This window comes from Chelmon rostratus, chromosome 3 (assembly GCF_017976325.1).
Source record: "Chelmon rostratus isolate fCheRos1 chromosome 3, fCheRos1.pri, whole genome shotgun sequence".
Classification (NCBI taxonomy): domain Eukaryota; kingdom Metazoa; phylum Chordata; class Actinopteri; order Chaetodontiformes; family Chaetodontidae; genus Chelmon; species Chelmon rostratus.
The window spans coordinates 22577730-22601153 of NC_055660.1; the positions used below are offsets into that span (position 1 = coordinate 22577730).

The 23424-nt window shown below is 43.5% G+C and overlaps 3 protein-coding genes across 3 annotated transcripts in view; 2 read left to right on the top strand and 1 right to left on the bottom strand.

The window, feature by feature from the left end:
* hap1 (huntingtin associated protein 1) overlaps window positions 1-14758 on the top strand; it is a 38921-nt gene extending 24163 nt beyond the window's left edge. Inside the window, exons 4-16 of the mRNA XM_041934212.1 lie at window positions 5966-6042; window positions 6219-6335; window positions 6743-6837; window positions 7222-7330; window positions 7859-7937; window positions 8024-8154; window positions 8330-8404; window positions 8689-8900; window positions 10678-10896; window positions 11122-11453; window positions 11565-11753; window positions 11988-12090; window positions 13029-14758. Coding sequence (XP_041790146.1) covers window positions 5966-6042; window positions 6219-6335; window positions 6743-6837; window positions 7222-7330; window positions 7859-7937; window positions 8024-8154; window positions 8330-8404; window positions 8689-8900; window positions 10678-10896; window positions 11122-11453; window positions 11565-11753; window positions 11988-12090; window positions 13029-13425 — 2135 coding nt within the window. The 3' untranslated portion in view covers window positions 13426-14758. The remainder of the gene's footprint in view (window positions 1-5965; window positions 6043-6218; window positions 6336-6742; window positions 6838-7221; window positions 7331-7858; window positions 7938-8023; window positions 8155-8329; window positions 8405-8688; window positions 8901-10677; window positions 10897-11121; window positions 11454-11564; window positions 11754-11987; window positions 12091-13028) is intronic.
* Window positions 14759-14896: 138 nt separating this feature from the next.
* On the bottom strand, window positions 14897-15581 carry LOC121604683 (cholecystokinin). The gene is made up of 3 exons (XM_041934257.1): window positions 15488-15581; window positions 15166-15405; window positions 14897-15010 (listed from the first exon to the last, which is right to left on the bottom strand). The coding sequence occupies exons 2-3, from the start codon at window positions 15401-15403 to the stop codon at window positions 14934-14936; spliced, it is 315 nt and encodes a 104-aa protein (XP_041790191.1). The 5' UTR covers window positions 15404-15405; window positions 15488-15581; the 3' UTR covers window positions 14897-14933.
* A 2539-nt stretch (window positions 15582-18120) lies between these two features.
* LOC121625757 (keratin, type I cytoskeletal 19-like) lies at window positions 18121-22889 on the top strand. The gene is made up of 9 exons (XM_041964004.1): window positions 18121-18537; window positions 19659-19787; window positions 19947-20029; window positions 20236-20392; window positions 20568-20729; window positions 20839-20964; window positions 21836-22068; window positions 22178-22206; window positions 22296-22889. Exons 1-9 carry the CDS (start codon window positions 18136-18138, stop codon window positions 22400-22402), a joined length of 1428 nt encoding a protein of 475 aa, XP_041819938.1. The 5' UTR covers window positions 18121-18135; the 3' UTR covers window positions 22403-22889.
* Window positions 22890-23424: the final 535 nt, after the last annotated feature.

The window sequence follows — 23424 nt, forward strand, 5'->3', positions numbered from 1 at the left end:
ATGAAGTGAATAAACCTCAGATCACGTTTCATTGAATGAGGCTTTTGAGAACATTTTAAGCCACACCAAAAATAACATTAATGACATGCAAAAACACTGATATACAACAAAGAGTACGTGAGAAACACTCCTGGATCAACCCAGACGTGCAGTGCAGCAGAGGAAGCTCACTTGTCTGGTTACATTCTAAACACTGTCTGGGGCATGTGTTACTCTTGTTGGCAGACTGCAGGTATATCATGTCTGATCTTTAATAAATAATTATTGTTTATTAGATCAAAAATGTGAGCACAATGTGTTGTATTGCTTGATTTCTGAAGACACTGTGGGCCAAACCAATGTGGCAAATTACCTATCAGGGTGTTTCCTTAGGCAAATATTGGCCAGTGATATCAGATCTCAGTTTGCTGAGATTTGTACTGGTGGTGTGGTGCTTATTATATTCTTGGATTGAGTTACAGAAGTGGGTTGCCCCTCATGCATATGTTAATAGTTAATATGGTTAACCTAGGTTCTTGTCAGTCATCCAGGTGATATGTCTAGAGAAGGTGAATCAAAACACTGGACTGGAGTGTTGATTTTAATACTGGGACGTCACTCACAGACAAAGCCCTTGGCATGTCTTTGCTTGTCATTGTGGGCAAAGTACTTGACACATTACTTCCTTATAACTAATTTTCCCTCACAGTATTTGGTCTGTCGTTGCAAGCATTTGGTCAATAGTACCAAATGCTTGCAAAACCAGAGCACAGGAAGAAGATGGGATCCAACAAATGCTGAAAGTTGTGTCTCCACTGTCTCTTGCGTGCAGCTTTTGACCTGGAAAGTGTTAGTTTGTGTGTGAAAGATTAATGAGGAGATTAATATTTGATTACCAGAAAACTGCTGTGTCTAGAGTAGCAACTGCAAGGGCATGGGATGGACAGAGACAAGACAGTGAATGTGATGACCGGGTGTAGAGTGACTGTGGATCATCACCGCACAATACAGTTTGCTGGAAAATTCACTGGTAATTCCTTGGTTGGTCCTGATTAGATCTTAATTGGAATGAAATGATATAAGGTAAAAAGCTTCCTTTGTGGTTACCCTAATAAGGAAGGAAGACAGAATATTTACTTACTGTCTGCTCTGCTCACAGAAGGAAAATCCTCTGATCCTCAGAACATATTAGAGATAGAATTATTATTATTTTTTTGTTCTAAATAATTCTGTTAATATTAATCATTCTAGCAAGAATTAACTTAAATTCTTTAAGTATTACACAACCATAATTTTACTATAGAGGAATAGGTGGAATAATGATGACAGTATGCTTTCTTGTGGTTCACCCTCAATAATCCCAGTTAAAATACATAAAATATTCACTCTATGGCTGCCATCAGACCCCTGTGAAGTGGGTGTGGCTCTGTCTGCACCAGTGTTACGCAGAGCCCTCTCTCTGCTATTACGTATGTGTGCAGAACAGTCAATGGTGGAACCTACCATCTCCCTGGATTTCACAGGGGTGGGTGGGCTTAATGCAGCATCCTTTTATACTGCGTCAGCTCTCTCATCCTAAATTATTTTCTCAAGTGCAGCCATATGGTGCTTTTCTTTTTGTGCTCGGACAAGGTCAGTGTTATCAAAATCAGCTTCTGTGGCTCGCGGTTTAGAATTTTCTTCCTCCTTCACCCCTCCTCCTCTTCCTCCCCTCTTTTTCTACCCGGTAGTCCAACGTGGCCAGGTGAACGGAGGCAGGCATGACGACAGATGGCCCTTACTGGCTGAGGGATTATATATTAACAGCAAGCAGCTCAGATTCTCTTGCACACACAAACACAGGTGTATACACCCTCTCGCCTAGGCTAGTGGATGCTGTTTTCCCCAACACACCGGCCAGCCAAATGATGGCAGAGACACAACTCGTGTCTCACAGCACAGCGAACGCACAGTAGAGCTGGAAGGACGAGGGATTTAACTGATGGACGGTGAGACGGAGGGCAGTTTTTCTCCGGTCACCATGGAGGTGTGGAGCTCCTCTGCATCTGAAGAGGAAGAAGAGGAGAAGAGCACTTCCAGCCTTGCTGATGATGTAGTGGTGGAGGAGACGAAGTGCCACAATAGCAATAACAATAACAACAAGGACAGCCTTTGCCGGGAGGTGACACAAGGTGAGATAAGGCAGTGTGTGATGAGGCGGAGGATAGGCAGGACACATGCACTAGAGACTGACCAGAGATCTGCACAGGCCCTGCTTGACGAGAGAGTGAAGAAAAATTAGACATAAGGCATGAAATCTCAAGTGTTGTGGTTGTCATCCCTCTGCTGTGCAGATATTGCTCTCGGTGTGTGTTGTTGTACAATCTCTTGATTATCTAAGTGCTTTAATACTTTATAGTGCACTGCATGTACTGCAGGGTGCAGTGATGTCACTGAGGGTACATCTTGCAAATGATAATTCACAAAATGCTTGTTTTTGCAGCTCTTGTCATAAGACTCCTTTAGTTCAACATGAAAGTGATCCGAGCTGTGTGAAGTTTTGTAAATATGTCCAGCTTGAATGTTTCCTCATGGTGTGGTGAAGGTCACTGAGCCTTTGTGTGTGTGCGTGCGTCCACACACGCTGCAGCAGCACATTCGAGCTCTATGTATAGTTGTCATTGATGGCATCCTGAATTTATGTTTTAACTTCTACTTATCTTATTATATGGCGGTGAGAGTATTAGGGAATGGTATTTGAATGCTGCAGTTTCCAATTTCCAATTTTTCTCTTTCCCCCTGACGTAGTTGGACTGTCAAAGTCATTATCTCTGTAAACAGAGATAATTAAATTGCCTAGATGTGATTGAAGGAATGATGTGATTGTTCTTCCTACCAAATGACTGCTGTTGATGTTCCCAAACCCTCTACTTTGTGGTCCATGGTTCAGAACAAAGAATGCAGGTACAGTATATTAACGGTGCTGCTGCCCTAGTTTCAGTCTGGTATTGTTGTCAGGTTTTCCTGTAATGTTCCTGTCAGACTTTTTTTGATGCATTTCACTGAATATGTGCCGAAAATAAGATTTTTATAAAAGATAATTTGCCTGGTTTATAATGTAGAATATTTTGTACTGTTATATTTGAATCTTGTTGCAGTATTTATCAAATAGGTATGTGTTCATACCTAAGACCATGGCCGTACATCTATGGTTTAAAAAAGTGATCTTGTGCTTTAACAGAGCAGCCTGCTCTGTACGGGGCGTTCTTTGTCTAAACGGGCATGAAGCTGGCACCCGCACAAACACTGCGACATGGGCACCCCTCCAGAGAAACATGACACTTTGGGCAAACTTATGGCCTCTCTGTTATGCAATGAGATAAATAAATTGGATTTTTAAGTGCACATGTACTACAGTTGTTTTTTCTTGGACGTGTGGTTGTCTGTGCTGTCTGTTGCATTAATATGTCTATATTACCAGGATCTTTAGGCTAAAATCAATCAGTGATGTTAAAAAAATGTCCAGACAGATTTACAGTAGGAAGCTCTGTGAATTTTTAGCTCCCGCCAATCCTGTCAAGTCTACACTTTCAGGACAATAGAGATCAATAGGGGATCAATACGAATCTTATTCTTGGAGCTCATCCACGTCTGTCTGATCCCCTCAACACAACAGACGTCATAAGTATACCAAAGTGAGCCAGGTTCATCCATAGGTACAGTATTAGACTAGCAGTTCAGGGTTCAGCTGCCTGGATTTAGCTCACCCCAAACCCTAAAACCTCTAGCTGGCACAGCGGCATCGCTTCCCTTGATCTGCTCTATGCTCTGGCAGTTAGGTCAAGAGGAAATAGATCACGTATTTCGGCTTAGAAGTACAGTTTAGGTGCTTATTTCGGACATTGTTGTATTTTGGCTGTCTTATTTGCACTTAAATTAATGCATCCTTCAATAACATGATGCTTCATCAAGAATTACAACAGCATGTTTTTTGTAAATAATAAACAGCAGAAGTACTTTAGTGTAATATTCAAGAGGCAGACTGACATGAACATCTAAATGACTTTGTTGTGAACTGGATTATTTTGGATCTGTACACACACAGTATCTAAAACCCATTGAAAGTCCTGCTGCTGACTTTGCTTTTAGCACAAGTGCTGGAGTCCACTTTAAGTACAACGGGATTTAAGTTGAGCTATTATCTGGTTAACCTTTGTTCATTTATAGAATTCGTTTTGATAATCACAGAGCTAAACCTTTAAACTCAAGCAGACTGGTATATGACTGTAATCATGTGTTATTTAGTCTGTAGGAGGCTGTGTGTGACAAGATCTTGGAGTTTGCACAGTAGTGTTGGAATTGTAGATGTTGTGAGATAGTGTGACACATGATGCCCATTATTGTTTGCTGCTCTGCTCACACTTGTCTTTTAAAAATGGGTTAGAATGTTTTCACTATCACACCTCTGTTCTGTGTTACTCTGTAACCAGCGTATTGAAGAAAGAAGCATCTACCTTACAGTAAATCCCCTCACGGTGCTATAGTCATGATTTAATGTTTTAAAATTCATGGGCAGCTGCAGTATAGTTTACAATGCATTAGTTCAGCCCAGGGTTACGTTCTTTCCATTAGGCTGATTAGACACTGATACAGCAACCCAATCACTGTGTTTCCAGGCCAAATTCAAGGACCTCAATCTAATTACTTTGCTGTATAGCAACTTCCCATCTCTTAAATCCAGCTAAGCTTTCTACCAAAGTAAGATTACACAACAGATTTTGGTTCAGAGGCATGCTGCGTCTTTCAGAATCACACAATGCATCTTAAATCAGTGAGTTCTGCTCCCAAAGCTTGAAACCTACAACAGCAGTATTATGAAAGTGGCACAAAATTAAAATAAAGTATACTTAATGGTTATTATTTATAACTTAATATCCTTAGTCGATGAATAACCTTTGTTTTGTCTTCGTCTGATGAAATTTGGCACATCACAAACAATGCTTATATTTTGGTTTTTGGCTCACACATAGTTCATAAATGTCTACAATTAGTGTGTCAGTACTAGGCCCATCTGAACTGAGAAAATGACTCATTGACCTTCCATGCCTCTTTAGCCTTATTGGCTCTGAAGTGGGCACAAACAAGCTATTCTCCAGGATGTAAACAAAGTTGCAGGTCAATAGCCAGTCACTGTTATCCCCTCCATGGTGTACATGTTGTGCTGTTGTGAATACCTTGTCAGTTCAGCCCTGGCCGTCTCTCCCATCAAGCTATATTGGTGGCCAGGAGAACGAGGTCTTTATTGGCGTCTTATCCGGGCTAAAAAGGCTCAAGCTAAGAGGATCAGTATCTGGCTGACCACATGGAGATGTTGTGGTCTGTAGCTGTGGAAACTTAAAGCAGAAACAGCATCTATTCAAGGCACTCATTCATACAAAGAATACTGTGTGTTGTTACAGGTTAATGTTAAATATTATTTGTGTGACAAGGGTGTGTTTATGAGGGCAACCTCTCCTTTTTCACTCCATAATTAGGGATAATAAGTGATTTTTAAATACTTAGAATCCGTAATCCTTTTTTATCACAGCAGCACATCCAGAAATGAAACCAAAAACCACAAACTATTAGCAGAAACACCAGACAAGTGACTTGATTGGCATGTAAATTCTTGAAAATGCTAAAACTGTGCAGGAACAGCAGGAACACCTTTATAAAAAAAGTCAAAGTTGAAAAACTTTAAGTGGATATCACAAGTATCAAACTTCATTCTTTCTCTTAGAAGTAAATATTGCGCTCCTCTACTTATTTTGCATTGTAGTAATGCTGGCTCGTTTACGAGCTGTTTGAAAATCAGCTCTCCCACTGGATTGTTATTATTGCTCACACCCCCATAATAATCTCATCATAAACAGTCAGCAAGGCTGTGTTGTTTCAGTGCCGTCTGTGTGCATTTTGCAGCTCTGTGTCATCCTCCATTCATTAAATCCCTCTCTGCCTCCTCCCTCAGTGCTGTGCTCAGACAGAGTGGGCCAGGTCACCAAGACGTATCATGACATCAAGGCAGTCACCCACCTGCTGGAGGAGGTAAGAGAGAGACACACTGCAGATGACCGGATTAGAGAGGATTAAACTCATCTGCCTCGCTGACCATTGCTGTTTGTCACTCTTTTCAGCACTCACGTTTCCGCCAGTGAAATCACAAGAAAGTCAATTAAATTGGGTTTTAAAAAAACATAACTGCAACTGTTATCACTCTGCAGAAAGAGCGGGATCTCGAGTTAGCAGCGCGCATCGGCCAGTCCCTCCTGAAGCAGAACCAAGAACTGACGGCACGTAATGAAATACTGGATGAACAGCTTGAAATTGCAAAGGAAGAGGTATGAACAAACCTCTTGATTAGGGCTGCAATGATTGTTTTAATCGCTGATTCATTTGTTGATTGTTTCCTTGATTTACCAATTTGTTGCTTGGTCGGTAAAATGTTAGAAAATGGTGAAAAACGTTGATCAGTGTTTCCCAAAGCCTGAGATGATGTCCTCGAAAAGGTATCCAGTTTAGTGTCACAGAGCAGGGAACATTTAAGAAGCTTGAATCAGAGAATTTTACTTTATTTTCTTGTTGCAGATTAATTTAATAGTTGACAACTAATTGATTAATTGTTGCAGCTCCACTCATGATGCACACTTGCAGTCATACCAAAAGACACGATCTGAGTTGTGTCATCGATGTGATGCTGAGACAGTCTGCTGAGCTCAAGTGATATTATCTTACTGTATTTTTCTAGATTGCTCAACTTCGTCATGAGCTCACGATGCGAGACGACCTCCTTCAGTTCTATGCGAGCACTGAGGAGATCGAGAACGCTGAATCACACTCGCCGTGAGTTTGCACACACATACACACACGTGCTTGTCTCCATCAGTTTTGGTAACATTACATAGACTCACATTCAGTTCCTGGAGATCACTACCTTAACCGTAACCACTGCTTGACTAAGCCTAATCCTTACCCTAACCTTAAAGGTACAGTGTGTAACAAACAGCAGTTAATGATTATCTCGCTATTCATTCCTGTTCTGTTTGAATTCCTTTTCATTAACAATGTTAAAGTACATTTTTTTACCACTCCCTCAGCTCACAAATAACTGTATGAAATAAACAAGTTTGTTTCTGCTTTGATGCGTTCTGCACACTCAGTCTCTCTAAGTGAGACTAACAGAAAGATGATGTCTGATGCAGACAGATGTTTCTTTTCTTGTTGTAGAATAAAAAGGAATGAATCATGCAGTTCTCTCAGCAACTTCGTCCACTATGACTTCCTGCAGCAGAAACTGAAGGGTTTAGAGGACGAGAACCGCAAACTGCGATTAGAGGTATGCAGCGCTGCAAAGTTCTCACACATAAATAATAACACACTTTCCAGCATCATTTTTATGGTCATGTCTGTACAGAATCTAGCCTTTGATACTGTTTTAAGAACTTCTAACTGCATTCAGTTGTAATCCTAAACAATATTTGCAGAAACATTTATTTTCAGAAACAGGTTGAAAATACAGAAAAGTCCAGCAGTCGTATTACACATTGCATGATTTAAATGTACTATATAACATATATCTAACAAGAACACAAGGTGTTCAGTCAGTTTTTGGGGGAGTTACACCTATTATTTAACAGGACTTTTATGTGTTAGCATTAGGATCGGATCAGATGTGCTGTAGATTGAATTAAATAAACTTATTAAACGGGTGTAGTACCTTCAAATCATATTTCATGATTCACAAAATGATTTAATGACATACAAAATGTATTGTACAGTTTAATATAACATGTGGATGATTTCCATTTTTCATTTACTGTAACCTTAAAAGCAGGACATTTTGACACTGATGTTATTTGTGCAGGCCAACGAGCTCACAACAGAGACGACCAACTATGAGGAGCAAGAGCAGGAGCTGATGATGGTGTGCGTGGAAGAACTGTGTAAGTGTCATGGCCTTGTTTAATGGTACGAAAAGAACGCGCTGACATTCACCTATAGGTGTATTTATGGGACTTGTGCGTTTCAGCCTCTGTCAATAAGCAGGTGGTCGACCTGTCAGAGGAGCTAGCGAGGAAAGTGGAGGACTCTCTCCGTCAGCAGGAGGAGATCAGCTCGCTGCTCGCTCAGATCGTGGACCTGCAGGCCCGTTGCAAAGGGGTGAGGGAAAAACACTCACACAAATTCTCCAGTCAAGGTGCCCTCGAGGAGTATGTACAAAACAGTTTCTGACTTTATCAGTTATGTTTGCTGTCAAATGTTTGCATGTTCTCCACAAATGGACTTATGTCACGTCAGAAAAAAAACTCTTCTAATTTTCTCTCTGTCCCTCTAGCTCACCAATGAGAATGAGGAGCTGAACCAAAACCTGAGTGCCTCCCGTGAGAGCCAGCTAAAACTGAAATCAGAGGCAAGACAAAATATACTCGTTTAGAGTTGGCTCAGGATCCTGTCACATTCTTACTTGAGCTCTGTTTTGTTTTCCTTTCCAAATGACTGCAATCAGACTGTGGCCATGTGAAGCATGCTTTTGTGTTTTGCATACAAAACTATTTTCAGCTTTAGAAAAAGATTACACAAAGAGTCTCTTGTCAATCTTATTGAGGCTTGAAGAAAGTAAAGACACAGATGAGGCTTCCACCAGGGTTTATCTGTGCACTGCCATTTTAAAAGCGTGTGTCACCCTGTCTGCAGCTCCAGGACCTGAGGGACAAGTACTCAGAGTGTGAGGACATGCTCCGCGAGGCCCGAGAGGACATCAAGAACTTGCGGAATAAGAGCCTACCCAACAGCACAGTGCAGCGGTACACAGCGCTGGCCTCTGTCCTCCCCATGGACTCACTGGCGGCCGAGATAGAGGGCACCTTCCGCAAAGGCCTGGACACCCCCGCTCCCTCAGAGTACAAGTGAGTCTGTGATTTTGTGTGTGCGCACTCATATGTAGAAGGCTTTGCTCGAAGGTCTCTCCACTCCATTTCTAGCAGGATATGTATGTAATGCGAGTCATCAAGGATTATTTGATGGTTAAGTAGCTTGCAGGCAGTTCTACTCTCCTACCTTTAGCATGCATTAAACTAAGACATGACCCTCCAGAGTCTCATTTATACTCAAAATCTGCCTTTGTAGAGTGTGAACATACACACTCTACAAAGACAGGTTTTGAGTGTTTCACAGGAGGGAATTGGACATCATCACGGATCAAGAAGGAGACAGTGTATCTTGACATATTTTGGTGAAATGTGATTATGCTGAGCATCCTGCAAGACTGGTTTAAGGAGTTTGCGTTGGTGTTTTAATTATTTCTTCTTCCTTCTGTTGTAATCTGCTGCTACTGGAATAAATCCAACCTGACTACAACTACTATTCTCTCCATGAGAGAAGTCACGGGATAAATATTTGACTTGACTTGACTTGACTCGATCCAGACCAACAGACTTTGAGATAATAACGTAGAAAAAGCTGAGGTGGAATACTGTCTGAAATGAGCAACTCGAGTGGAGACAGCAGATCGACCTCTTGTCCAGGACCCAACAGCTGTCCATGTGTTTGAATCTATTAACCAGGACGCCGGCCTCTGGTTGGCCTTCTGTGATGATGGATATGGATGATATTCATGTGGCTTACGATGTTTGGCAGCACGATTGTGCTTCTTCCTCCTAAAGACAGAAATATATACAAGTAGTGTTTAGCTAAAATCTCAGTCCCACACTTACAGTAAATGTATTGTAGCATTTTACATCTGTTGCTGAAGAATACTGTATTGAACAAGTTTATCACAGGAAGTCAGACAGCCTTAGCCATAGACTATAGTATAAAGTATTAGTTCAGTAAAGCTATGCGCTGGGGTCTTTTAAGGCAGGTTTAATAGTTAATAAAGAACTCAGTATTTCTGTTAATGCAAAAGTTACATTTTAAGAGTCGACCAAAGCTGCGGTTGCTATTCTAATCGTTCTGACCTAAACTGACAGACACGTGCACAACTTTGAATTCCTTTCCATTGAGTTTGTTTGCTTGTTCATGAAATGTTTGCTGTATTATCATGTGTCTGTAACATTGTCATGTGTCAGTTTCGATCAGTTCAGCAAAGAAAACACGCATGTCTCCCATGTATGTGTCCCATGTCGCTGAACAAAGACATTGTAGCGCGCTGTAACGAGTTCCAACTAGGTGACTGGAAGAAGACGTGTGTTTTAAATGAAAACAGATGATTTCAGTACCCACTTTGGGTGGTTTATGTTTGCATTTTAATGTTGAGGAAGAGTTCATTCTAAAATTAAGATTTTTGACTTTAGAAACAGCGATAATCTCACCGTGAAGTCTGTTCAGTAGCTCTGCTGGAGCTTTCAAATGATCAATCAAATGATTCTCATCTGCAGGTGGAGTTTGCTCAGTTGTAGAACTTGACTTGTTAGAAACTAAAGTTGGGAAAATGTTGCAAACCTACAGTGTTTTTACTGGGACTGGAATAGAATGTACATACTACACAAAGGTGACCTTTTTCTTCCAGTGCACACCTGGCTGCAGCGCCAATGATCCAAAAAAACTGTCCTCATTTAAAATCACACGAGGAATTGGGAGTACATTGTAATAAATCCCTGGAGGGGGGGTGGACATGAGTGAGATGAGTAATGTAATTTGGGTGTAGCCGTTTCCATCCCAATTATTCCCTGTTTCTGTTCCCAGGAACCACCCATGGCGTGTGTTTGAAACCGTGAAGGTGGTGAACAAGGCCGTGAGGCTGCGCTCTCGATGCCACTCCCCGGGGCTGCCCGGCTCCAGTCCAGTGTCCACTTGCTCCAGTTGTACCAGCACCCCCCGGACCAGCTACTATGGCTCAGATAATGCCAGCCTTACTCTGGAGGACAAGCCCAGCTCCAACAACGCTCAGAAAGAAGACAGCAGGTGTGTTTTTTTTTGTGTGTGTGTGTGTGTGTATATCAAATGTAAAATTGCAGATCTATTTTTAATCATTTTAATCACAGATTTGGTATTTTAAAAAGACTAGAAGTTAAGATGACTTTCTTTGTGTGTAACTGAGCTTGTTTTTGCAACATGAGTTAAGATTAACCCACTTAAAGGTCCATGGGGCTGAGGCAGTTCAAACATTGTCACATGTATTCACCACAGTGGGCCAAAGCGTCTGGGCCAGCCAGGCACGCCAGGGGGCCAGGACCTCGAAGCCGCCTTGCGCAGCCTGTCAGCCCGCCAGAAGAACCACTCTTCGGAGCGACCATTCTTCGATGTGGAGCGTGAGCGTAAACTGCATGCCTTGGCAGCAAACTGCGAAGAGGGCGAGGGCTCCAGTGGCTTCCTGACACCAAATGACAGCCTGGCGTCCAGCCTGGCAGCATCAACAGGCACCAATTACTCCAATGGCAGCTCACGGCACTCCTGCGGCTCCTCAGGAGGATCTAGGTCCTACCTCCCAGACCGCCTGCAGATCGTCAAACCTCTGGAAGGTAAAAACCCAGCAAAACCCACTAAGGATGATAAATTGTATCTATATCAAGCAGTATGAATAACATGTAAGTGCATCGTCTCACAACACCCTCTGACTCGCTCGTCGTCAGGCTCGGTGACTCTGCACCAGTGGCAGCAGCTGGCCAAACCAAACCTGGGAGGCATCCTGCATCCACGTCCGGGCGTCCTGACTAAAGACTTCAGGGAGCTCGAGGTGGACATACAGCACGTCTACAGTCTGAACGACCTGGAGGAGGATGAACCCGACCTGTCGCACCTCCCCGGAGCACACGGCATGGGTAGGACACATGAAAACATGCTGAACACATGCTACACTGTTCCACCAGCTTTGTCATGCCTTTTCATGTCATTAAATACCCTCTACAATCCTCATTATTCAGTCGGTTTTACTTGTGTCCCATTAAATATGTAGCTTAGCTTTACTTTCCAGCTTCATTGGCTCCTGTTTCTCATACATGTAGTTTTCTTTACATGTAGTTTAACATGCCTTCTCTCCTTCCATGACCTCACAGTCTCTCCATCCGGTCCCAACCTCCCTCAGACCTCTCCCACACATACCATCACCACCTGCCAAGTCCTCCAACCCTCCCTCCCCACCCACCCCTTCTCCACTAGGTAAGAATATACATGTTATAAACATGTGATGTACTGTAATAGTGCCTTTGTGTGGGTGTTTTTTTTAAGCTTGTTAAGTTGTGTTAGTCGATTTCTCACAACATAATAACGTTAAATTTGAGCTTGACCTTGATTTTGTATTGTTGTGTTGGACCTGAGTTACTGTAAAGGTCAAAAAAACAAAACAGCTTTCTGTGTTCATTAATCCACAATTTTTTTTTAGTGTCACTTTCATTCATAAGTGTGGATATTCCAGATTTTGTCTCTTTCATTCTGCTCTTTCTCCCTCTTAACCTTTGCTCTCTACGTCCTCATTGGCAGAAAGCGTCTGTCGAGGCTCTTTCTCCAACTCTAAAAGGGGGCTTCGGGGCAAAGTAAGAGCCGAGGGTTATGGACTCAGCACGAATGCTTGATTTCAGTATTAATGACAGACGCAGAGCAGCATGTTTGCCTCATGTTTTGCTTAACCATTCAAGAAGCCGTCTCTGCCTAAGTGTCTTTGTATGAAGTAATAGGCTGAGGTGTAGCACATTTGATGTGACCTAATTGAAATGCTGCTGAACTCTACTTCTGTGAAATACACACCCTTCCCCACCTGCTAACACTTGCAGCTGCTAAGCAATTACATCTGACCTAACTTGTTTGTTCTCCCCACATGCTCTTGGCTTGTTACACTATATGTTAATGTCTCATGACCTTTTCAGGTTTTCATCTCAGCAAACTACCAGATCATGTTGCATCACCGCCGCCGCACTAACATGTTTATTTATCTTACAGCAACAATAGACACTAACAACAACCGAACGAACCGAAGCATCGTCTTGTTTTTCATTATTTGTGTATGAGCTTGCATGTTTGTGCAACAACAAGCCGCTTAGTTTTCTTATCCCCTGTGTTTTATTCTTGTTTTTAATTATTATTTTGTTTCCGGTTGGCAGCCTTCACTCTTTCGACCTGCCATCTTGTCGGAACTGTGAGCTCGTGAGCACTTCATCTCCATCCTACCAGCAGCACTTTGGCCCTGGAGGCCAGACAACCACCACCACAAATGTAACCACTTCATCACTGGGACTCCTGCAGCTGCTGCAAGAGCGTGGCATCTCAGCCTGTCCTTATTCCCACCACAGCCAGCTCTACAGCCAGAGTACAAAACCTTCACACTCCACAGCAAAAGACAAAGGTGGAAGCTCAACGTCGGAGGAGGAGGGAAGGAGGAATATTTTCAGTTTGAACTTGGTGAAGAAGCTTCACAGTCTGGGGTTGCACAGAGTGGTAGCTTGGGGGATGACAGGCCGCAATGAAGCAGAGAGAGAGAAGCAGTCGGACGTCCTCTGAAAGTTTGATGAGGGCTGTTCACCACTTAACTCCTCTCATTGACCGTACTGACTTTGCATCCCGCCATGAATCCTACTGAGCAGGTCAGGGCACCACAGCTCTGAGGTCTTCAAAACAAAAGCCACAGAACGTGCTAGAGCCATACTTTAAGCTGTCTGTAGTGTACAGTAATATTCTTTTCTATGAATGTTTGTACAGTAGTTATTGTGTGTGTGTGTGCGTACGTGTGTGACATTTCATCTCAGGACAATCACCTGATCACCTGACCACCAGTCTGTTCGACTGCACCCTGCTTCTTTTTACACTCACCTTGAAGGAAAACATATTTTTATATTGTGTTTCGTGACATTTTACACACTTTCCCTGCCGTCGGTTTTAAAGAACCTCACCACCTGTCATCTTCTTTTAGTTTCCAAAGTAAAACATCACTTACAGTATGTGTATATAACGACGTTGTCATTAAGGAGGGTTAAAAAAAAAGACTGTGCAGTAAATTATTGTTAGTTGAAACCACAAACCAAACAAATGCTGTCACACTGAAGAACTTTCAATTGCACTAAAATACACTTTGGTTTTCCTGCTTAATAGCTGCTACACTGAGAAAAGCATGTTGTACATAAGATAGTGAATGAAACACTTGAGAAATTGATGAAGAAGCATTGAAATGACATATGCCCCTAAGGGGAACATAAGACACACTGACTGAACTGAAAGATGTCGATGTTTCTGGGGTTTAGCTGTTTGCCTGTTCAGTTCCTCACCTGCTTCCACATAGCACACCTAGTTATGGCTGCATACAGTGCCGATCACCTGTTTGTCTGACCTTGTGGACTTAATCCTGAGCCAAACCTCTCACCAAAACCAAATCAGGTTTGCCATGCTGCATCAAAGACAGTGAAGCAATATGTGTGTTTACTCGACTAAAAAGCCTACTTGTTCAAATCTGCTCTGTTTCATGTCATCGGGACTTTTGAAATTGCTGGAATTTAACTAAAATCAATGTTTTGGCGGCATTCAAAGTGAATTCTCCTGTGACGTTAAGGAGAATCCTTATTTAAAGACAGGTAGAAGAGTGATCATAATTATTTAAACAGCGAAATCTTTCCGAGCAATCAGCTGTAGCATAAAGGCATAGGACACTGTGGATTAAAAAGGGAAGAAATCATCAACACAGGTTGCAATCATTTGTGTTGGGGCTTCAATCAACCAATCAACCAAACCACTGTTTCTCTGCACTACTGTATGTTCTGTTCTGTGTTAGCATCACAGCTCTATATGTCGGTGTGTGTCTAAATTTTACCACCTGTGAATAAAACTTTGCATTTCCATCCGGTACAGTTTTATATGTGTCCCTTATTACCTCATGACAGAGATGAATGAACAAGTCTGACTCCTGTGATAGTTCTGCAAATCAGTTTATTTCTAAAGTTTTAGGGGAGGTGAAACATTGACTTCATATAAAAAAAAAAAAGCCTGCGCTCTCGGGTCGCTGTTGGCCTTGTTGTGGCTCACTTTGCGTCCCGGCGTCCGAAGTCCACCCAGCCCTGGTAGTCCCGATCCGACAGGCACTCCGAGTTCATCATCTCTGTGAACAAACCATTCCTACATGAACCACAGACAAGGGCTCATTAAACACACCTGAGCGTCTTCCTGGATCTCTGCCCACTCACTTTATCTAATTGACACATGCGGAACACATCAACCAGAGGAGAACTTTCACGCCCCGACGCACTGGCATACCTGAAATGGCTTGCATTATTTGTTTGGTCATAATCTCGCGTTCATCCTCCGACAGGTGTGCCCGTCGCTCCGCCCGAGGCGCCGGATCGTGCACGCCGCTCAGGACTCTCACTTTTTCCCTCTTGGCCAGGAGCCGCTGCAGCGCGTCCGTCTCCGCAGCCTCTCCAGGTGAGGAGGCCGCGCTGGGGACCAGCAGCGCGACCAGCAGCGCGCACAACACGGTCACTTTCCCTGACATGTCTGCGCACAAGAAGACAAGAAAGAGTCACACTCACTCCAAATAACAGTTTGAAAATGAATGAGAGACGTTACCTTTTTTTACCTGTATGAAGAGGTGTACGTGCACAGGTAAATCCGGCAAATCTGATGCTTCTGCTGCACGATCGGCTCTTTTATACAGCGAGTTTGGTGCGGAGCAATATGGCCTGAAGTCAAAGTCAGATAACAGTGTTCGCTGATTGATTGGTGGACGGATGCATTGGGAGGATGTGCGTAGGGGAAACGATGGACCACTACATCCACAAACCCATTATTATGCTTTTTTGCACTGCAATAACAATAAAACGAGTCAATGTGTTTACATAAGAAATGCAGTGCTCCTTTAGAGACAGACCCAGAGGATCTGCTGTAACTGTGCAGCCCGTGGCTGGAAGGCCTGGCTTCCTATGGTGCTCTTCAGTGATCAGCCACTTCCTTGAGTCGGAGATCTCCCCTCTAAACAGGTCGCACATGCTGGAAAGACAAATTATTCTGCACTCCTGTCTTCATGTCACCCTGCCTGAGCTGTAGAAAACTGTTTTGCACTTTTCAGTTTCAAGAAAGCACAGCTGGATGATGATGACTGAGAGAAAAGTGGGTATAATTAATGATCGGTTGCAGGTGATTATTGGCTTTGTGTCCGGATGACGTACACTCTAACCTTTTAGTTAAACTACTTCAGAGTGGGCTTGACATTAGCGCTGTTTACTTACTGTATGGATTTGTGGCCCGGCTACTGTGTGTCCAGCTTCCACTGACAGTGCGAGAGGCACATACATGTTTAGAAAAGCAGAAACAGCATGAACGCAGCCTTGAAATATGATCTACTATAAATTTTTCTAAAGCAGCACCTGTCAGCTGGATTTACCTTGTGGCAAAGACCTGTGATTATGTGCTTTGATTTATTTTTGATTTATGCGAGTAGACGTAACAATAGCACAATGGAAAAGGGTGACTGGGCCGGCAGAGCCTAAGCTCTCCTGACTGCCCCGACTGATGAGTTAATCTGAGCAGCCTTACAGCAAACTGAACTCTTGTACCTGAGATGCTCTCGCACCTGAGACATGATCTTGTTGGAATGTTACTTGTCAGCTTTGACTTTAGTCATTAGGTCCTATAATCTTGTGGTGGAAAAACAATTACAGGCCCGAAAATTTGACATTTATGCGACACACACCCATCTGTGACATCTGATAATGTCCCAGACGCCACATCCTGCAGACAGCTCGTTCCTTTCACCTGCTGCTCAGGTCAGAGTCAGACTTTATCAGGGCAGGGCTGCAGCAGATGCTCATCGCTGCTTTTTGTTTATTTTCACAGATGTGTCCTCTCAGCTATGTGTCAACTTAGAGACTTTCTTTTTTTAACCTGTGAGACTGGTGAAAGCTTAAGCTGAGTCTTTTACTCTCTGTATGAGTGAATTTGTGGTTGTGTGCCAGTAAAACCACAATGGCTTCATCATCAGTGCCGCTGTAACTGTTTATCTCCCTGGTCTGACTTTGGTGTCCCGGGATGACAGCCACATGAAAAAAGGGCCTGGAGAAAAGGCAAAGACTGACATTTTATTAATCCTGAGTGGAAAAGGGCAAAGCTTTTGCACACCTGTGGCTCGACTGGCCACGGGTTGACAGAACAGAACAAACTTATTGATAATAACCTGATTAAAAACACACATTGTAAGAAAAATAACTGTTGGGATATGATACTAAAAACCCATTTTAACTCTAGCTTGTATGGGCAATGGAGTACTTTGTCAAAGCGATGGTCTTAAACATGGACCTGAGTGGAGGCGACAGTCACTCTCCAGGGAAGGACGTGGTCCAGAAGATTGAGATGATCTTAACATTCTCGTGTCAATCACTTCAGAATGGTTTAATCTGATCACATGTTAGATAAGATTCTTTTGAAAAGGCGTGACAGTGTGTGTGTGTGTGTGTGTGTGTGTTGGGCGTTGAGTGCCCAGTCATGTTTGGAGACATTTACGAAATGGTTAGATTAGGGTTTGTGTCAACATCTATTAACTCGTTAGCTGACTCCCTCCGCTTCACATGAAAAGAGCTATCTTTATCCATTCAGAGGAAAACAGGAATCAGTTCAAAGAACCAGTCTGTGGTTAAAGATGCCTTTGACATCCACGCATTATGCAAATCAAAATGTGATTGACTTTGTGAAGGCACTCATTATTGTGGTCTGGATGGGTGGCACTGGCAGGCACAGCTGTTGCTGAGGCTGCAGGATATCTGTGGACAGGAGAGCTGCACGCTTACTGCGGCTGCAAAGCAGACAGCAGAGAAACATGCATTCATGCTGTTTCTGTGCTCAAAATCAGTCAGATGACTGGATCCTCATGAGTCCAGCTTTTCATTTGGAAGAGGAAGACTATGTGAGTGACCTTGTGTTGCTTTAGATGAGTCCTCTCTAACGCAGGAGGCTGTGTGGGCTGTGTGCAGTGAGACAAACCTGTGCAGACGTTGAATCAGAGGTATAACTGACACTGAATGGAAAAAACAAAACAAAACAAAACAATTATCATTCTAACTGGCTTCATATCAGCGAGTCAGCCATTAAGCTGCGAAACTAGATGTTCAAGTTGTCCTCCACAGTTCATTGCTACTACTGTACACGCCTATCCGCCTAAAAACATTATCAGCATACCGCGCATTGTTGTGGCATGGGACCAGACGCTGGCTCCCTCTCTCAGGCTTCTATAAAATGCCCACTTGTCTCCGGCACAGTCACTCCTCGGAGACTCTCCACCTGTGCTCGCCACCTGCAGCTCAGCTCCACCTCCAGCCTCTCGCCATGCCTGTCTCTCGCCAAAGCAGCAGCTACAGCGCCCGCAGCATCACCAGCGCCCGCAGCGTCTCCAGCGCCAGCGCCATCAGCATGGGCGGAGGGATGCAGCTGGTCGGGTCCGGGCAGACCCGCATCTCCAGCGGGTCCTTCCAGAAGCGCGCGCCCAGCGTGTACGCGGGCGCGGGAGGCACCGGGACCCGCATCTCCCAGTCGGTCTTCAGCAGTGGGTCAATGTCCTACGGCGAGACCGCGGTGATCAACAACGAGAAGGTGACCATGCAAAACCTCAACGACCGCCTGGCCTCCTACCTGGATAAGGTGAGACATGATGATGATGATGATGATGGACATGTACAAGCTGCTGCACACAGCTCTGCAACGCTCACACGTTCTTGTGCTTTTTTAAAGCCTTGAACACACAAAAACACAAACTTCTGCCAGCGCTGCACAATCCTCTGAGTCTTTTTAAATTAATGTTATTTATAGTTAATGTGTAATTATAGAAAAAAATGTAATAAAAATATATATTTTTAACCTGCATCAAAATAAGTGCAAGCACATTTTAGCAGTGGCTCAATTTACTCCTCATAAAACTGCTGCCTTCACCTGATAAATGCCATCAAATACATGATAACATCTACAGGGACGCGCGCGCGCACGCACACACGCACACACACACACAGATGGCAAACTTTTGTTTGCCCCATTTTTCAAGTCTGTCTTCAAACAAAAGTATGAGCATTAAAAGAGTTTTTCTTCATACGGGTCATTTAAAAATCTTTCAAAATGTATCTCAAAGTTTATCTGAAGTTAATATGAGGCGACAGCAGCCTGACTTAAACACATTACCAACCTCATATCAGCTTAAGATAAACTTTTGAACACACTTTTTACAGATTCTGTCCGCAGCTTTCAGCCACTTTGACGTTTGATCCTTGAAGTACATTTGGTTGTTTCTACATACGTAACTTCTTTCTAAACGTAGTAAAGCATTAACTAAAGGATCTGAATACTTCTTCCATCTATGACAATGAATCAGGTCAGACAGGATGCAGTCAATGGACTTAATTAAAGGAAGCAAACAATAAGGTGGGCGTGTGGGGGTTACAGCAGCCAAAACAATGTCTACAAATGAATACGTGAACGACAGAGCTGACCTACCTACCAGTCACAATAAACATGACCCATTATCTCCTTATCATAACTCTACAGTACCCTCAACCGTCAACATGTGCTTTCTCACAGTGCTTACCAGGGATTTTTAGGATTGGTACAAAAACATTTATGGTTAAAAAAAAAGTGCAAATGGCACAATGAAAAAAGAAAAATAAATTTGCTTCAAAGCCAGGAGTTATGAGGCAGCATTTAAGTGCTTTATGTGGCCGTTTGTCACCTGTGGCTGCTTGATGCCGCCCTCTGCCCTCTGGTTGTGTGTGCAGGTGCGCTCCCTGGAGGCAGCCAACAGGAAGCTGGAGCTGCAGATCAGAGAGTTCTATGACAAGAGAGGTCCCAGCGTCTGCAGAGACTTCACAACCTACTTTGCCACCATCCATGATCTCAGCGCCCAGGTACCGCTCACATTTTACAATGAACAGGAAACAAGCTGAACAGATGTTGTTTCTCAGTTGTGGTGGTGTTCGCTTTGGGGGGCAGTGGTTGTATCAGGCTGGCCAGAGGGGGCCCTTCAGATCAGGTTAATCGAATCTTTTCTTTTTTTCTCCATTTAGATCCAGAGGAAGCGTTCAGAGAATCAGAGTGTCCTCCTGCAGATTGACAATGCTCAACTGGCCACAGAGGACTTCAAAATCAAGTAGGTTTCTGTTCCTCTGTTGCTTCCTGCTAGAATCAACACACACCCTCTAATTATTTTATTTGGCTATACATCAACTAAAACTGAACACAACTGTGTAATATAGAAGTATAAACAAGGTTTATTTTGAGTGATTGGAATAACATTTAGATCCCCTGGAAAAGCACAACGACTGAATCTTGACTACACCTGGCCTCCCACTGTAGGTATGAGACGGAGATGAACATGCGTGTGAATGTGGAGGCCGACGTGACTCGTCTCCGAGGGGTCCGGGACAGCATGACTCTCTGCATCAGTGACCTGGAGATGCAGATAGAAGGTCTGAAGGAGGAGCTGGCATACATCAAGAGCAACCACGAGGAGGTGAGAACCACTCAGCTCCAGAGGAATTGCTCTGTTGTCATGTTGAAAAGAAAAGCTGGAGCAAAAAAGGGGTTTGAAGATAGACAATGGTGTAAAAGCAGGGAGTCTGGTTTCAAGTGAAATGGCGCCACCTGTTGGAAGAGATTGAGAAATGCATCCCTTTTCCACGCTGCAGGAGATGCGCCTGCTGAGGGTCCAGCAGTCCGGCACAGTTAATGTAGAGGTGGACAGCACAGAGTCTGTTGACCTGACGAAGGTCCTGGAGGAGATGAGGGAGCAGTACGAGTCTGTGGTGGTGAAGAACAAGCTGGAGCTGGAGAAGTGGTTCAAAGCGAAGGTGAGGCGGGAAATTTAAAAACAAACGACTGAATGAGAACTGATGAAAAGATTTACAGATGGCAATGCTGCTGGATTTACTGTGTGTGTGTGTGTGTATGTGTGAAAAGGTGGACACTCTCCAGACGCAAATCATCACAAGTTCAACAGAGGTGAAGACGTTCCACTCAGAGCTGTCAGAGCTGAAGAGGACCTACCAGAGTTTGGAGATAAATCGCCAAAGCGTCCTCACAGAGGTAGGCCGCAGACCAAATGACAGAATGCACACTTCCACTGTGCGGGGTCAGCGGGGTGAGGGTTACTATACTTAAAGTGTAGGTTCACATTTCTTCAAGTCTGTCTTCAAACAACACTCACAAGCACTTGTGTACATAGGAGGTGCAGCTGGAATAATAGATTATGTGTTTAAAGGCTTATCAGATGCACAATGTAAAACTCACAGACAGGATTTGACAGCTCTGGAAAGTTACTTTCTCCTCTCTCATGACGGCCGCGGGGTAAACAGTAGAAATATGTTTCAAAGCAGTCAGGAACCAGGAATGTGTGCCTGCTCGTACTTGGTCGGGCAGCGCAGCCCCTTGTGCTGCAGTAAAAGCTGAGCTCGTTGCCCGGCGATGGTCTGGCTCCATTCAAGTCAGTGAGAGGGCCGTGTTTTTTCATGCAGGGTTCAAGTCGCCCTGAACGCAACCTTAATCAAATCAAGTGGATGTCCTCCAAAGCTGCAGTCTTTTTAGTGCAAGTTGGACTGTAAGTTTGGAAGATAAAGACTGGATTTGACTAAATCTGCTAAAGCCTCACATTAACTTCTGATTAAATGTATTTTTGCACAGAACGACGACTGCGGACTTTTGTCCCCTGTCCTTGACACACTTTGAAGCCTGTTTAATGGCCAATATGAGCAGGAGGAATGATCACAGCAAGCGAAAAGTGTTTTAATCTTCATATGAGCACCTGGCTATTGTTTTAAGACAGCCTTTAAAAATCATGAATATGCCCTTTAAATTAGCATTAGATACATCATGAAACTACACCTTTCTAAATTTCCGGTCAGGCCTTTCTTTGATCGCATGCACAGCTTTCCTAACGTCGCTCCCGTCCGCCCCGCAGATCCAGTGCCTGCAGCAAAGTGTGGAGGAAGCCAAGAGTCGGTACAGCGTTCAGCTCAGCCAGCTGCAGGTGACCATCAACACGCTGGAGACAGAGCTGCAGCAGCTGAGAGTCTCCCTGGAGCAGCAGCGAGCCGAGTACAACCTGCTGCTGGACATCAAGATGAGGCTGGAGCTGGAGATCGCCGAGTACAGGAGGCTGCTGGACGGGGAGCTGCACTATGAGCAGAAAAAGTCAGACATCAAGCGTTTCATTTCTTTAGCTATTTAAAGTGAAACTCGTGGGCCAACAGCCAAATCAATGAAACACCTTTTAAAAATGATGTTCTCTCTCTCTCCACAGGGCCGTCGTCATCCAGAAGGTCGTGGAAGGTAAGAATCCCAAATCATTCATTAAAACGACTCTGAATTAGGCCCCCTGCGCTGTAATCATATGATACATCTGCTGTCCACCTTTGCAGAGCACAAGCCCCACATCGAGAGGAGGGTGAAGACCATCGTGGAGGAGATTGTTGATGGGAAGGTGGTGTCCTCCACCGTCGACACCCAGGTGGAGGACGTTCAGTAACACCTCTGCTCGCCTCTGCTGCAACTAAACTTACACTTTTGCATTGATTTGGCCCCCAGATGTTTTTAATTGACTCTTATAATGTCTGCTTAATGAATAATTCACAAGAATCACTGGCTTTTTGAGGGGGTTGTGTGTCTTCTTTTAACGTCAATCAAATAGCGAGGCTGCTAAAAGTGATGATCTTCCCTTTCTCTTTACATTCCCCCTGATAATATGAGACCAAATATGATTAAAAGCCGGTAAGCAAGGATGAAAATGTGTATTCTTATCACAAATGTGTGTTACAATTGGATACATGGATTTTCCATTGCCAAAAGCTAATAATAGCATAATAAAAGCATCACTATCTGGACATACAAATAAAGCAGGGGTTGTAAAGGGTCAGGTTTTTTAAGGTCATACACAGGAAATGATAAAAACTGGATAATGTTCTTGATGAATGTGTATTGAACTCAATTAAAACGATATGCTAAAAAAAGCAAAATGATTGCAAGTGCCGTGGCTTATTTGTGATGTATTTTCACTCGTGGCCACCAGGTGTCACATTGTCTCTCTCTATGAAAGTCTCAGTGCAGCTTTAATGGGTTGTATAACCTTATTTTGCTTACGTGGAAACACATTGTTGCTGCACAAGATACATTTAGAAACACAGTTATTTTAACTGAGTCACAGGACAATAGATAATCGTCTGTAAACAGCTCAACATCAAGGCACAATATCAACACCAGGTTGTGAATGATAGAAAAAATAATCATGTGTGTTTTCACAGAAACATGCAGAGAAGAAAAGAAAGTTTTTTCCTAATAAGGTATACATTTGGTTGGGTGAGGTTTGAATTCACCCTTGAGGCTTCTTGGTTTGGATCAAGTCGAACCAGGTGGAGACTTGAGATCACCGATCATCCAATCATCAGCGGTTCACCTGCACAGTGACTTAATCTGTTGGTCAGAATGACTCACCGGCCTCTCTCTGCTTTTGTGCTGCGCCCTGTGAACACAATGTCGCTATTCATCATCGGT

What these genes read in the sequence shown, in the direction of transcription:
- LOC121604683 (XM_041934257.1), bottom strand. Translation starts at nt 15,403, where the DNA reads ATGTCAGGGAAAGTGACCGTGTTGTGCGCGCTGCTGGTCGCGCTGCTG. An exon ending in AATAATGCAAGCCATTTCAG is followed by an intron (nt 15,011 to 15,165) that starts GTATGCCAGTGC and finishes GTTTGTTCACAG; the next exon opens with AGATGATGAACTCGGAGTGC.
- LOC121625757 (XM_041964004.1), top strand. Translation starts at nt 18,136, where the DNA reads ATGCCCACTTGTCTCCGGCACAGTCACTCCTCGGAGACTCTCCACCTG. An exon ending in AGAAGTGGTTCAAAGCGAAG is followed by an intron (nt 20,730 to 20,838) that starts GTGAGGCGGGAA and finishes ATGTGTGAAAAG; the next exon opens with GTGGACACTCTCCAGACGCA. An exon ending in GCCAAAGCGTCCTCACAGAG is followed by an intron (nt 20,965 to 21,835) that starts GTAGGCCGCAGA and finishes TCCGCCCCGCAG; the next exon opens with ATCCAGTGCCTGCAGCAAAG.